Here is a 14,972-nt window from a genome sequence, read left to right as displayed (position 1 = left end):
CATTTTAACTAGCTAGCGTTAGCAACATAAGGTATTGCATAAAACTAGCAACCACTTTGAGGGGCAGATGATTTGAACTGCAGCGGTGTTTTGATGTAAATGCAATTGAAAGGGGGGAGATGGAATGCCACCTTAAAAACTGTAAAAAATATCCTTCCTCATAGCTGATTACAACATTTGAGGTTTGACTGCAAAAACACTTAACAAGACAACACTGAAAAAGGATACAGGATGTAAACTGTAAAGGGAATGATCACCTGTAAATATTCACTCATGCAGATAATTACGCATTCAACTTATCAGCACATTCTTCTGCTAGTGATCATCACTCGAGGGACACCACCCATCTTGATCATTGGCTATCAGTTGCTGTCAAAAACCTGTACCTTCCATCTTTTTTACATAAAAACATTAAGTCTATAAGCAAGCACAGATTCAGAGGTGGTATCTCACCTTCAGGCGGCGTCTGTTGGTCCTGACGTACCAGTTGGTGAGCATGTCCACAAACTTGACCAAGCGAGGCACGACGGTGTACAGGCGGTAAGCTGCGATAAGAAAACGCTGTCAGTGTTTTGCGCTGAATACGGAAACAACATGAACAAATTGCTAGATGGGATGGATTACAAAACATGAGGTGGTTTCATTTGCAGCCACTGTCCATATCAAGAAGACAGAAGAAAGAAAATGAACAGTGTGTGAGTTTGAGGTGTTTTTCCCTCACCGTCCATCTCAGCCTTGAAGAACTGGATGAGGGATTGCGTGAAGGACTGAATCCATTTGTCCATGATGTTGTCACTCTGCTTCGCCGTGTTTTCATTGTACAGGAACTGAATCTCCTCCTCCTGCAATGCATGAAATACACGAAAGTACACAAAAACAGACAATGCATTAACACAAAATGTTTATGTCCTCTGACAATTTGATCGAATACACTATTTTTCACATGAAGCTGCTGAAGCCTAAATCACATATCAGCAAGAATATGAGTCGAAGTTGGAGAAGTTTGGATCTGCACATAAAGTATGCTGATGAGTGACATCTACAGGCAAAGACAAGTTCTGCAGCACTGTGGACACTTGAGCCACCTACAGGCGACAATCATTTTGTTGTTGGAATAAGCAACGTAACGCATTAGTATTGCAACCCCTGTAATATGTTATTTACTGCTCAGCAGGAGGCTACAAGCCAGCGGAAGGTAAACCTACAGTCGTGCTAGTGTGCATGCGTAGCTAGCCAATTCAATTGGTGGAAATAGTCCCATTATTTTTAAATTCTGGGGGGGGAAAGGACAAGAAAAAAATCACGATGAGATGTGAGTTTCTATGTAAGAATGTGTTTAAAAAATCATTTTATTTGTGCTTTCACGTTTCTATGGAAGCGCTCATGGTTGACAGGTTCATTAGTTACTATACTAGGCCATAAGAGCCCGTGTTGTATTGTTTTCATTGAAACAGCTGTGCCTAATACCGTATGCCTCTGCCCAGTTCGCTGCCAGATTGTCAGCAAATGAATAACTGTAAATGTTATATTGCATCTGTCGTTCGTATCATAAGCGGATTTACTGATTGTGGGCTGGAAAGAAAGCTACGACTAACAGTCAATACATTCAAAAGGTACGTGTACAGTTGGCTACATGTGCAATGAGTTGCAAAGGGGTTTTACTTTAATTTTTGGTAACTCTAAAGAACTCCAGCGCATCGCTTTACTCAGTAGATAACACAGTTACGTAACACGTTACTCTTTAATGGCAGTAATCTTGTAACGTAATGAGTTATTTTTTAAGTAACATTACCCAACATATCATATTATCATACAGAGTAGGTGCTTTTCCAGATGATTATCACTTAGGCTTTCTCATCTCATATGCAACTGCCTGAAATAGTTTGATGATGGAAAATTAATAGCCTGATTATTCATAATGTTTCATGAACTAATGTCTTGTGTTTTATTGTATCTAAATTATTATCGGAGGCATCCTTCTGCCTTTTGGCGCAGACTTGACAGCAAAAAGATGGCAGAGAATGAGCACTGAGGCATATGGGAACAACAGGCAACAAAGGTCTCAAACTGGAGTTTGACTGGACATGTTGCGGTTCAGGGTCGCTGCCTTAAACCTCTGTGCCACATGGCAGTGCCAACATTTGGCACGGGCCACAAGTTGAATTTTAACTGCCCCTGTAACACTGATTGCCTGCAGGTGGTAGACGTAGCTGCAGCAGATGTTGCCTTCTTTGTCCATTGGTAGCAACACTGACATGTTTACATTTGCAAATCTAATCTGCAGGTTTACCTCCCTGCAAGAGCTCTTTGCTGCTAAAGTAACATTCTGTTCACAGGATGGTTTTAATGTGCAGACACAATCTGGACCAAAACATCCAGCCATCAGTTAAACAATGACAGGGGTTTAAGGGAAAGGCATTATTACATCTACAACTACATTATTTCATGGCACTAGCAACAAGCAATTTTCTTTTTGTACCAATTGCTGCCTAATAATGATTGGTTAATAATCATAACTGCTGTACTATCAAGCAGCGCTGTTTTAGACAAGGAATAGCAAATGGAACATTGGAGGAGTTGTGGAGGTAATGACCTTTTATTCTGTGCATTACACATGTACCTTCTGTAACCTTTGTACGTTCTGCACCAGGAAGCGGTAGGCATTATACCACGGCAGGAAGACATCCTTCAGCACATCTCGCACCCCCTCCTCTTTGAAACGCAGGTTCTCTGCTCTCACTACGGGAGAGTTGATGAGGTACAACCTACAAAAAGAGACAGTGAAGGAGTTGGTGAGTGTGGAAGGATTAATTATGAGTGAGTGAGAGCATACACAGGTACACAGGTAACAACTCAAGTGTATGCATAGGATGTGTTCTGTATGATCGGATGAGGTTGTTTGCTGTATGTGTAAGTGGACCAATGCGAGGGAAGTATCTGTGCTCTAACTGAGGACAAACTTTGAACTCAAAAAAGAAAAACAGGCAGTGTTGTCCCAGTTAGTTGTTTACCAAAGTTATTCTAAATACACTATATATATGGTACAAGGCACTGTGACAAAAGTGTTGTGGGAAAACAAAGTTTACACCGAGACAGATGGTTTAAACTTAAAGAACACACATTATGGTCATTTTCAGGTTCATAATTTTATTTTAGGTTCCTCTTGGAATAGGTTTAAATGCTTTAGTGCTTGAAAAAACACTTTCTCATACTGTCCATTGATGTAGCACTATATTCAGCCTCTGTTTTAGTCCCTGTCTCCTTTTGCAATGAAGCAAATCATTTTTATGATTTCTATAATATGTGATATAGATGCCCCAAGCCATTATGCAAGACACTGTAAATATCTGGGTCATATTTCAGTATCTACAGGACACTTACTGGAAACCATTAAAGCAGGGCTGTGAGGCAGGCTGCATTCTCTTCATGCAAAGCTATTCAGCTGTCAGACATATCTGCACTGGATTAGCTTGACCAAATAATCTAAATGTCTACCTTGAATGTGTTCTACACACATTTCTGGGCCAAAACCTAATTTTACCAACTGCATCTCTGTGCAAACTAATCTCCTCTCTTCATTAGGGCCAAATAAATACACTGTCGACAGGACAACGACAGAAATATCTGAATAATCCACAGAAATATAATAGTGTGTGGCAGGCATAAGCACACTGTGTGGACTTTTGAGAAAAGGTCTTGATGATGACTCTGGAAGCAAGCTAACATGATGCAACTTCTTGCAACAGGACATGAGCGTTTTTAATAGCAGCAACTGTAAATTTAAAATGTAGAATTGACAGACGCATCAGCTGGTCAAATACTTTCTTCTGGCATCTTAAAATGAGCCGGCATAAAGACAGACAACTATCATTTCACCCAGTTTTGCTAAAAAAAGACTTCACAGTAGAGCTGTTTCAAATAGTTCAAAGCTTCATTCATTATACTGACAACTGAATTCTGACCAACACTTGAATGCATGTGTATGCTTTAATCAATATTCATGAGTCTTTAAAAAAACAACATTTTCGCTGCAGTCAGAAAACTGTTTGCTCTCCTGCTTACTGCACACAGTGGGGGGCACGCACCTGTATCAACATGGCCATCTCGCAGCAATCGAGCAGCACAATTTATTAAATTAACTACAACAAAATAAAGAAATATCTATTTCAGATCGAAAACAAAATACTAAAGCAATACAAAAAGATCATATTATGTGCCTGCATTCCTTTGGGACATCATCTCTCTCATACAGATAATGACTGCAGAAAGATGTTGAATAGAAATCTGGTTTGGTTCATGTGAGTTCATTAAAAACAGTAGATTTCATTTCAAGAAGACTCACTCATTTAATCTGAATTATTCAAATTGAGGATTTTGTTCAAGGATTTTTTTTTAGGGTGATTACATCATAAAACATGCCGTCAGACATTCAAAGCTTTGATCAAAAAATCCTCAATTAAAAAAAGGGAGAAAAAAAAGGACGTTTGGTACAGCCCTTCCTCACAGTCTATACTTCATTATATCGCTGGTTCAGTTTCTATCCAGAGCAACATGAAAGGAAAGTCATGATAGTCACATGTATGTCATCTAAGTAAAGTTTTAAGGCATAAAAGAGATGTATTCTGTTGGAAATCAAAGCCTTGATTGATATATATATATATATATATATATATATATATATATATATATATATATATATATATATATATATATATATATATATATATATATATATATGAGCATATGGCTCAACTGCATAGTGCTTTATTCATTAGGCCATATGGCTATGGCATTCTCATTGCTCAGGGCGAAGGAGCGAATGTATGATGGGAAACAATGGCGTATGCATGTGATGTACAGTATGCGTGAGTGTGTTTATACTGTATGCAGGACTCTGAAGTTGCCCAGTTAAGCGTGGATAGTGATTCAAACCTTTTAAAACCATGCCTGCTAATAACATAAGGCAGGTTAACACACAGTATCCTGCCACCGGCACACAGGCATTCATGCTGCAGAAACACACAATCACACTCATTCAAGCACAGTTCTGACCTGAGGGCATCAGCTCCATAGCTCTGCACTATCAGCCCTGGATCTGGATAGTTCTTCTTGCGCTTGCTCATCTTCTGTCCATCGCTGCAGGAATGAGACGGGCAAAGGCATTAATGCATATACACATGCACGCATGCACAAAAGTGCATGTTAGAAACCATGCACTTGATATTCAAGTTAGTTCTTCCAGGTCAGCAGGCCTGTGAGCACAGTGCTGCTATTAGACCCCGGGGCTGAGGACAAGTAGCCCTATTGTAGAGCAGCTCTAAGGGCTAAATGTTACAGCACACATAGACACACAGATCATGAGAAAAGACAGAAAAACTAGGAGATGAATGGGCAGGTAAATAAATGAGATGTAATGGAACATAAAAATGGAAGTGAAGAGGAGGGTAAACAGTGGATTACGAGAGGCCGACCAAAGAGATAATGTCTGCCAGAAAAATGTTTGAAACTGACTGAAAGAATAAGGCTGCCTTTCAACTAATCCCGTTTAAGATAGAAACCAAAAATGGATCCACAGACCTCCACTGTTGCTCAAAAATATAAGAAATACATCGGTGAGATGGCTAAAAACAATCCTGAAGAACTTATTGCGCTCAGTTTTTTTTAAATTATTTAGCTTTTTTTAAAAATAAAACTACATGTCTGACCGCCGTTTGTGAAGATTTCTCTGTCTCCTCTTAACTTGCCTAAGAATATTTGTACCGTCCTAGCAGCCCTTAACAGGGTAACCCACTGAAGGAACTTGAAGACTTTGTTTTGCCCGTTGTTGTTGTCTGTGATGTTGATGTAACATCCTGTGAAAAGATTATCTCCCAGGGACAATGCAGTCTAACTAACTGTAAGAGAAAATGAGCTGAAGTGAGTGCAGGGAATCTGCACTAGAGACACATTGTTGGTTTTGATCTTTTGTTGACAATGAGAAAAATCTAAAACAACAGCAGCTTTAATCTTTAATGACAATGTATTTATTTGCAAATTAAAGATTAAGAAGAAGAGCAATTTGTTCATAAATCAGTGGTCTCACCTGGCGAGTACCAATCCGTTAACAATGACATTCTTGAAGGGCGGTTTGCCAAATAGCGCAGTGGAGAGCACCAGCAGGGTGTAGAACCTACAGCGGGATACAGAAAGACAGTACATACAAACATTGGATTAATTCCTTCTCTGCAGGAGGATTGAGAAAATCAAATTTACTAATTCAATCTATCCATTTTTAATCAGCCATTTGCCATTGTTTAATACCTATCCTTGGATTATTAAGTCTTTTTTTGAACACGCTCATCTGACTGATCCAGCCATTCATGCTCCGCTCTCTCCCTGTCTGTATTCCTCATCTGTCAACCCCTTTCCCTTTATACAGTCATCCCCAGCTTACCATCCCCTCGTCTGGTCAATGCCTTCAGCGATGAAGTCGGCGGGGAAAGTGTCTTCAAACTCCTTTCTGTTTTCGAAGGGGTAGTGAGACTGGGCGTAAGGCATGCTGCCGCTCTCGAACCAGCAGTCAAACACCTCTGTGACCCTCCGGAGCACGCCCTTACCGCACCGTGACGGGATTGTCAGATGGTCAATGCTGGGTAGAGAAAGTGTGGAAAACGGTTACAGTTGTGAGGACAAACAACAGCCATGACAGTTTGACCAGTTTGGTTTTTAGGCTTTATTATTGTTTTTAAACATTTGTAGACTTTGTGGATTCATGAGTCTATAGGGCTGCTTGGCTGCGGTCCAGAACAACAATTTCATCATGTTTCATTGCTGGGAGCGAGGTTTAAGAAAAGAACAGCGGTGCTCATGTTGTGCTGACACCCACTACAACAAGGTCAGTTATTGCTTTATGCTTCAAGGATATGGATTAATTTACTCCACATGCATACTCGCTCAGATACAGACCATGAACAAAATCATTGTCTCTTTAAGGCTTAAGCTGAGGAAAACAGATGATACCGGGGGGTAAAGTAGTCACAAAGTCTCAGCCTCTTTGAGGTGCTCATTAAATTCTCATTAAATTCATACGGAAAGTTTTGTTCGTTATGTTAGTAAATTTGAAAAAAATCACATCAACATTATATATCCATTTGATTTAGCTAATTTAATTCAAATTCCCGATTATTAGCACTCAGGCCTTTAAACTGCAGATTACACCTTTAGTATCTGTTGTTGGCTACTAAAGCTGCTCTGCTGCTGTACTGTGCTGCTCCTGAGAGCTCTGCTCCTGGGCCTATTGAGGAAAGGGAGAGTGTGAAGCAGGAATTTTCCAAAATAAGTGCACTTCTGAGTATATTCTGAGTAGTTTAATATACTTCTATGGTGTTTTATGCATATGATTTTGCTCAAATGTTCACTGCCCTACAATACAGATGAGCCATTATCTCTAGGAGCTGAACACTTCACACCTTATTATGCAAAATGATAACAGTCTGTGCCTCTAGCTGTTAGATATCCATATGACTTTGGAGTAATATTCTTCCTGTGCACATTTTTCCCAGTAAGTCAAATACATCAAATGGGTTAAATGATTGTCATTGACCACTAGCAAGCTATCTGGACGCTGCTGACCTCAGAGGGAACAGAGAAGCAGACTTTTCATGGTAGCTCGACAAACATAGGGGATAGCATATCAACGGTGTGACCAACAACTGCCGCTCTTCGCTAACTACCCTTGGCTGTAGCCAGCTACCTTTGGCTAGCCGTGGAGTCAGGTGGACTGGATTTGACAGCCCTAGAGTGAACATGGCCGCAGGTGTACAGTTCAATTTATCTATTAAGTAAGGAAAACAGAAGCGAGAATATTTAATTTCTTGACATTTTGCCAACTTCATGCTAACATGCTATCTTCAGGAGACATCTCTGCAATACAATACAAAGAAGTCTTTGACATAATATCAACAGTATTTTTGCTTCACACTTTGGTGATCATGTTAGTTCTTCATTTCCTTTTTATTAATGTTTATGTCTTAAATCTAAATTTAAATTCTGGCCACATCTTACAAACTGCACACTGATTGCATATCAGAACCCCTTCCAAAGCTGCTTTTAGATGACTGCCGTGTAGATAATGAGTTACTCTTTAATTAGTTTTCTTTTTAATCTCGAAGATTGCTTGAATCGTTTTCATCAAATCATTACTTTTCCACTCTTTCAGACCTGCACAGGAACCTGTTCTGTACAACTGAAACACAGGAGCAGGACGAAGGCGACCTCTCCCTCACCCATTAATTAAAGATGGCCAACCCCATGGAAGTGATTAAAGGTAATTAGCGGATGAAGAGCGGAAGAGTAAAGTGATCTGTGTTCCACAACAGCCTTCTGGTACAAGCAGACAGGTCACATGAAAAAGAGGCAGGACACATTCATACACCAACATCAAAACTCATGTACATGTAGACACACACACACACACACACACACAACCTGTGTGAATGTGAGGGAATCACACTATCACAACAGAAACATAACCCTGTGTACATGTTCAGGTAGCTGATGATCGCCGTGTTTGATCAGTGACTCACCTCTCCCGATGTAGATCAGTTACTTTGACTCCGGTCAGCTCCTCCAGTTCGGCCATGGACCCGACACACACCACCTGATCGACAGACACACACACACACAAACGGACAGCACAGCTTGAGGGAGCAATATCACAAAACAGCTTTAACAGTAACAAGTTTCTAGAATACTGCTGAAATGATTGATCACTGAGCTGATCTAAAAAACATCAAGCAAAACTATCCAACATCAGCTAGTTTCAGCCTCTTAAGCATGAGGATTTGAGCTTTTTCTGTTTTGCATAATTATACATAGAATGCATTTTGCTTTTTTGAAGTTGCAAACATTCACTGTGTGCTTTTTCATTCAATCTGCAGTTAACATGTTTTTACATTTTGGTTTTGGTAGGACATATGGTAAGGACATATGACAAATGACAAATGACATAACACGTGTTACTTAGTGAGCTTGAGAGGTTTTGGTTAGTGTATTTCATTACATAGCCATGCTTGGTGTTTCCTATGGTACACTAAGCTAACTGGCAGCTGGTAGTAGCTTCATACATATTGGACACACAAGACGTACTGTTCTCTCTAACACTTGTTAAAGTTGTTGTAAACATTATTTGAGCTACCTTTCGGTCTGTTTTGTAGTTAGCAATCCCCTCTCTCCTCTCTACATCATCACATCACTGTGGGGCAGTAATCACCAAACATATGAGCAAGCAGGAGGATCCTGCGCGCCATGTGTTTACGAGCAGACAGGACTCAGACAAAGTGGGAAGGGTTACCAATAACACAAAAATATTTTCACTTTTACTGCATGAGCAGTCAGAGGACAGACAAGATTTACCGACCAAATACTGTGTACTGCGAATACTGTTGGAACATAGAACTATTTCATGTTCATTGTAATAAAAACATATCACTTAAAGCAGCTTTATGACAGAGTATTGTCAAAAATGTCAAACTATTCCTTTAAACCCACAAGAATTAAAGGCAGTTGTACTGACTCAATTATTTGTTCACCCTGATACAAGAATTGCATCTGCAAAGGACTATCAGCACTAAACTTCTAATTCTGATGAATTTTTCTCCCCGTTTTAGTATTACATCATCAGAACAGAACACAACTTAAAAGTAGGCCTACTTCAACACACTTCCTGTGTAACTTTACCTTAGAAAGTATGGTAAAGTGTGTTATCTGGTCTCCGCAGAGAGTTAACCTGTAGGCTCTGCTCTAGTTTTACCACAGCACCAGGTAACATGGCCCAGATACAGCGTGATACACCACCATCAGATATTTAAAAAAAGATGATGGAATGATAGAAACACAGAGAAGGGACAAAGAGAGAAGACTGAATAAAAAGAAAAAGACACCCAGAGATGGATATTGTGAAACACACTCACACAGACAGACACACAGCTTCAGTTTTTTGGGTGTGTGATATGCCGCTGAGGGGTGTTTGAGGGAGGCACCAGGGAGCACGAGTGCTCTGGAAACGATCACAATGCTATTTCCAGCAAGCAGGTCGCTGGCTGTCCCTCTTTCAGCCAGGGGACCAACACTTCATTTTTCAAACGCTCAAACAACCCAATTCTGACACCTCTATTCAGTTCAGTCTAGCTCACGTAGTCAGCCGGGTTTTGGCAATGAACATCCGCAACTAGACAAACATTTACAGTTTGGCTGGCTTCTCCGCTGTCAGCTTCTCTTTGCTCTTTCATTTATGCTCCTCCTCCTCTTTTTCATCTCTCATTTTTCCCCCTTTTCGAGTCTTTCTCTTCCTCATTTCCTTCACCAGGCTAATTTATTCTGACCCCCTCCTCCACCTCCTCTTATTCTCCCTGTCTTTCTTCCTTTTCACCCTCAATCACTGTGTGTCTTGAGGACCTTTGAAGTTGCCTTAACCGGCATGAAGAGAGTCCAAACACATTTTGGTTTGTGTTTATTTGCTGTTTACATTAATGAATCATTCATGTGTTGGGTTTACGGAGGCACTCGGTAATGGTGCCTGAGGGGAGCTGACTCTGACTGCATGGAGTCACGCTACATTCTCCAGTTCGACACCATGGTCACATCACTCTGCCCATGCCAGGAAGTCTCTCCTACACAGGCCTCTACTCACACACTAAAGAAGGGGCCAGATATGTTAAATCATACGAGTGTCAAAAAGAGGTCAGTGAGAAACATTTCTACCCTGCCAATTTATGTGAAGAGCTGGATTTCTGAAGCCTCGAAGCAGACCAATCTGCCTTTGTAGAGAGGCAGAAGACTTGTTCCCCCTCATACTCATTTCTATGGTAAATAAAAGCGAGAGTTATGGAGAGTTCAACTTTTCAATTATGCCCTCTCACGCTTAGCCCAGATTGATTTGTCAGTGCTTCTATAGCTCTCTGTGAGAAGAGTAACTGTCTTGATATTTAGTCATGACACAGACAAACTGTGTGATCCCTGCAGAGTACAAAGACACATTAGATGCATTAAGTACTCTATTAAACCATTGCGAGTGCGTTGTTTGTGCATTTTCGTTTGTTTCCTGACCTCTTCGAAGTCATCGCTGACCCAGAGAGGGATCGGCGTGCCCCAGTAACGGTTCCTGGAAATTGCCCAGTCTCTTGCGTCTCTCAGCCAGTTCCCGAAACGCTTCTCACGCACGAACTCTGGAACCCTGCGGAGACAGAAACATTAAGATGTGTGTTCTGGTCCACCATAAGGACAATCAAGTCTCTATGTAGGCTGCAACTATTTACAACCAGCAATTCCCTCGAAACCATTAAGGTTTTTGCCAGTTTACCACATTAAATTCAAGGTTATTTTGAGATCTTTTCAATCCAACGAGACACAATTTAATGTCTGATGGTCATAACATTCAAAGTATGAAAATACAATAAAAAAATAAAAAAATTATATTAGAGCTGCAAGGATTAATAAACTAGTTTTTGACAATTACATTTTCAATTGAGTCACTGTTTTGAGCTATTTTTTAAAAAATGTAAAAAGTACAAATTATCTGATTCCTGCTTCTTAAATGTGATTATATTCATGTTTAATTATTCCTCTATGACAGGAAACTGATTATCTTTGGGCTGTGGACAAACAAGACATTTAAGGACAGCTTCATGTGGTCTGTGGAAAATACTTATCGACATTTTAAAGTCAAACCAATTAGTCAATTATTAAAAAAAAAAACATTTTTTTTGTTGCTGCCATACCGTACAACTTTTCTACAATACTTCCAGCAGCATGTAACAGTTATGACTCAATATGTAACCAATCAAATTAATGCAACTAGGACACTGATACATGACCTAAAATGGGTGAATGGATGGATGGATTAACCAATTAAAAAATGCATTTAAGAATGATTTATTAATTGAAATTTTTGCTTGCCCATTATGAGTTGGTAACAGTAGTAACAGTGTTTGCTTTCTGTTGAAATATAAAAAGCCAAAAAAGGCCTCCTGCATGTTGAGACACTGTCAAGATAATACCATGTTTAGTTAATGAGGCGAGTAACAATTTCTTAAAGCCTGCATAAGATAAGAAAACATTATGTAACCAACATTACTGATGATGGGGAGCAAGAGCAACATTTTAAGGGCTTTTGTGGAATAAAGGTTTTTTCAATACTGTCTATAGCCTTTCAGAAAAGTGAATTCAGTGCTTTTTTAAAAGCTAACCAGGACCTGCGGATACCCTTTTAGTACATTTTCTCGCAACAAGAGCAAGCAATATTCTTAATGTCTGATATTACGCCTTTATTAAGCTGCCTTCTTTTCCTCTTCTTGCTCATTTTAGCCCTAAAAATAAACTGCACTGCACTCTCTTCATGAAGCTCCACTGCAAAGGTTAACACTCCCTTCAAGGCATCTTCCTCCTTTGTACCCCTTTTCCGCTCTCCCCTTACCCTATTTTGCCTCGACCGATTTCTAGCTTTAATCCACTATCTCACAGTCTTCTCCCTCTTTCTCTCATTTTTCCCGTCCCTTCTCTCGCTGTGCCGGGCCGTACTGCTCAGGAGAACAGTGCAGCGGGGGTATAAATCGTCGTCAGGATCCACGCGCTAAGCAACGAGTTCATCAATTCCCATTTGTAGGAGGCATTTCTATTTAGGCCCCTAATATATCAATTTAATGATTTTTTTTTTTCGTCCTGCTGCTCACCAACCCCCCCCTCCAACATATCTCCACCCGTCACCCTCCCTCCCTCTCTTGCTTCATGCTAAATGTGGAATTTAAAGTGTGCTGTCTTGTGCTCGAGACGCACAGAAGAGCCATTTAATATGTGCAGGCTTCTATTATAAGTCAGAGACACTGGGGACGAATACGAGAGAGAGACAGAGGGACAGAGGTTGTGGTCGGGTGGAGACCAACTGAGCATGTGCATGACTGGAAGGAAGGTAAAGGAGGTGAGAAAATTAGAAAACTGGGGAAGAAAAAGAGACGCAGCGACAGTGCTAAGCCAGGATCGTCCAATCCTGGCTTAGCACTATAACTACGTATAGCAGGTCTGTTGAGCTTTGGATTTATTAATACATTCATGCAGTGTGGACGCTTCTGGTTACTACTGTATCAGAGTGGCGGCTAAAATTCGCAGTTCTGTCCTTATCAGCCAGGCTCAGTATTTAGTCCATCATTTAAGTGATTACCATATTTCTACTAGAGTATCTCATTTCTGTCTTAGTTGTTCAAGTGTGTTGGGCAAACAAGGTTATGTTAGACTTAAATGTCATATCTTACATTTTATAAATCATACTCAAAATCAAAGAAAGCCAGAGGATAAAAGAAATGCATCACAGATAGTTGAAAATTAAGTAAGGAAATAGTGACATGAAAACACATTCCCTGGCCCAAGGCCAAACAGTTCTGTTTAATTCAATCAAGCCTAATCCAGTATATCTGAATTACAGCACAATCTGGTACATCAATATTTTTATTAGAATCTGAATCAAATTGTACTCACTCATAGATATCAGCCACCTAAATATAAAAATATATGTCTTATACTCCACAAATTTCGGGGGAATCTGTTCTGTAACTAACTAACAATGTATGTTGCCATGATGTTTAAATGCATATTTAAGAATCTTGTGGAAACTGCTTCAGACAGCTAATAATATCTGATGGTAACATTTGTGATTTCAGCAGCTAGCAATAATTAGAAGCTTACATTTGTTGACCACTTTTCTGAACTCAAGGACTCATTGTTTCAAAGATTACTGAGCATTGAGTGGCTTACGAAACAGCCAAGCTTGAAACAAAGAGACGGAGAAAAAGAAAAAGATGAAGAAAAGGGAATCGAGGAGACATTTCCTTCTCTCTCATGGCCAAGAGGCTACATTCTAAGATCAGGCATCAGTGGCCGATCTTCCTGCACCTTGAGCCTCGAACGAGACCAACAGTCCTTTATCACTCATTAATTTTGTCCTTAATTTATTCATACAGACAGACAGACAGACATCTGGAGAAATCAGTCAGAAATTTCTCAATAGACACTTAGCCCAAGTCTACACACTGCACTGTGTCAGTCGAGATGAAATGAACAAATTACTCTGAGAATATGGTAACCTGCACTTTCCCTTCTGAAGGATTCTTCTAAGTCTCTCATCAGTGAACACGGACTTCATATAGAGGTACTGAACTCTGCAAGGAGTTCACTTTTTTCTTTAAGATGCTGATGAGCTGGCAGCCCTCACTGGCAGACAGACAATCTTCCAGAGACTAAACTCAAGTATCAAAGTGGAGTCTAATCAAAAAGTGAAAAAAAAAAAACTCTTTTAACAAAATCAAATAATTAAGGCTGAAGAATAAGCTTAATTAGAAGGCTGTAGAAGAGCATTACCCTCAGTGTGTGCAGCCCCACAGACACAGGCAGGAAACGTGTGAGCAGACATGCAAGTATAACAGCTAAGAGTATCATTAGAATGATAATGAACTGTAATTCTTTGAATGCATGCAGTCAACATAATTATTTTATTGTCTTGAAATGTCTTACATCTATTTTCATTCAACTCCAGAGCTGAAACAATTAAGTAACGATAATCGATTTTTCATTTTTTTCAATTTTAGTTGCTCAAACTTCTCAAATGTGAATATCTGATGTTTTTCTAAAATCTATGTAATAGCAAAATTAATATATTTGTGTATTTCTGTTATTTCATAGACTAAGTGATTATTTCATAAATATAAAAAAAAATCAATGATAAAGATAATAATTAGCTACTTAAAATAGTGTAAAACACACCCCAAAATACTGTAAATGACTTTAACACACGTTATACTGTGTTACATGCAACACTAGTGCATGTCAGATAAGGAATGCAGCCTTTAAAGTAGTGTGAGGGTGTGTGTGTGTGTGTGTGTGTGTTTGTGCCGGTCGCTCTGCACATGTGTGACTGTGCGTCTTCACCTTCCTCGCAGCTACTCATT

The 14,972-nt window shown here is 39.7% G+C and overlaps 1 protein-coding gene across 2 annotated transcripts in view; it reads right to left on the bottom strand.

The window, feature by feature from the left end:
- Positions 1–14,972, bottom strand: part of iars1 (isoleucyl-tRNA synthetase 1) — a 54,798-nt gene that overhangs the window by 20,749 nt on the left and 19,077 nt on the right. For both annotated transcript variants that reach the window (XM_037101446.1, XM_037101445.1), the window contains 8 exons: positions 11,086–11,212; positions 8,565–8,638; positions 6,434–6,628; positions 6,083–6,169; positions 5,053–5,136; positions 2,621–2,765; positions 722–842; positions 454–545 (listed from right to left, as the gene is read on the bottom strand). In XM_037101446.1, the coding sequence (XP_036957341.1) occupies positions 454–545; positions 722–842; positions 2,621–2,765; positions 5,053–5,136; positions 6,083–6,169; positions 6,434–6,628; positions 8,565–8,638; positions 11,086–11,212 (925 nt within the window). The remainder of the gene's footprint in view (positions 1–453; positions 546–721; positions 843–2,620; positions 2,766–5,052; positions 5,137–6,082; positions 6,170–6,433; positions 6,629–8,564; positions 8,639–11,085; positions 11,213–14,972) is intronic.

This window comes from Acanthopagrus latus, chromosome 6 (genome assembly GCF_904848185.1).
Source record: "Acanthopagrus latus isolate v.2019 chromosome 6, fAcaLat1.1, whole genome shotgun sequence".
Taxonomy (NCBI): domain Eukaryota; kingdom Metazoa; phylum Chordata; class Actinopteri; order Spariformes; family Sparidae; genus Acanthopagrus; species Acanthopagrus latus.
This window is presented reverse-complemented; position numbering and strand designations above follow the sequence as displayed.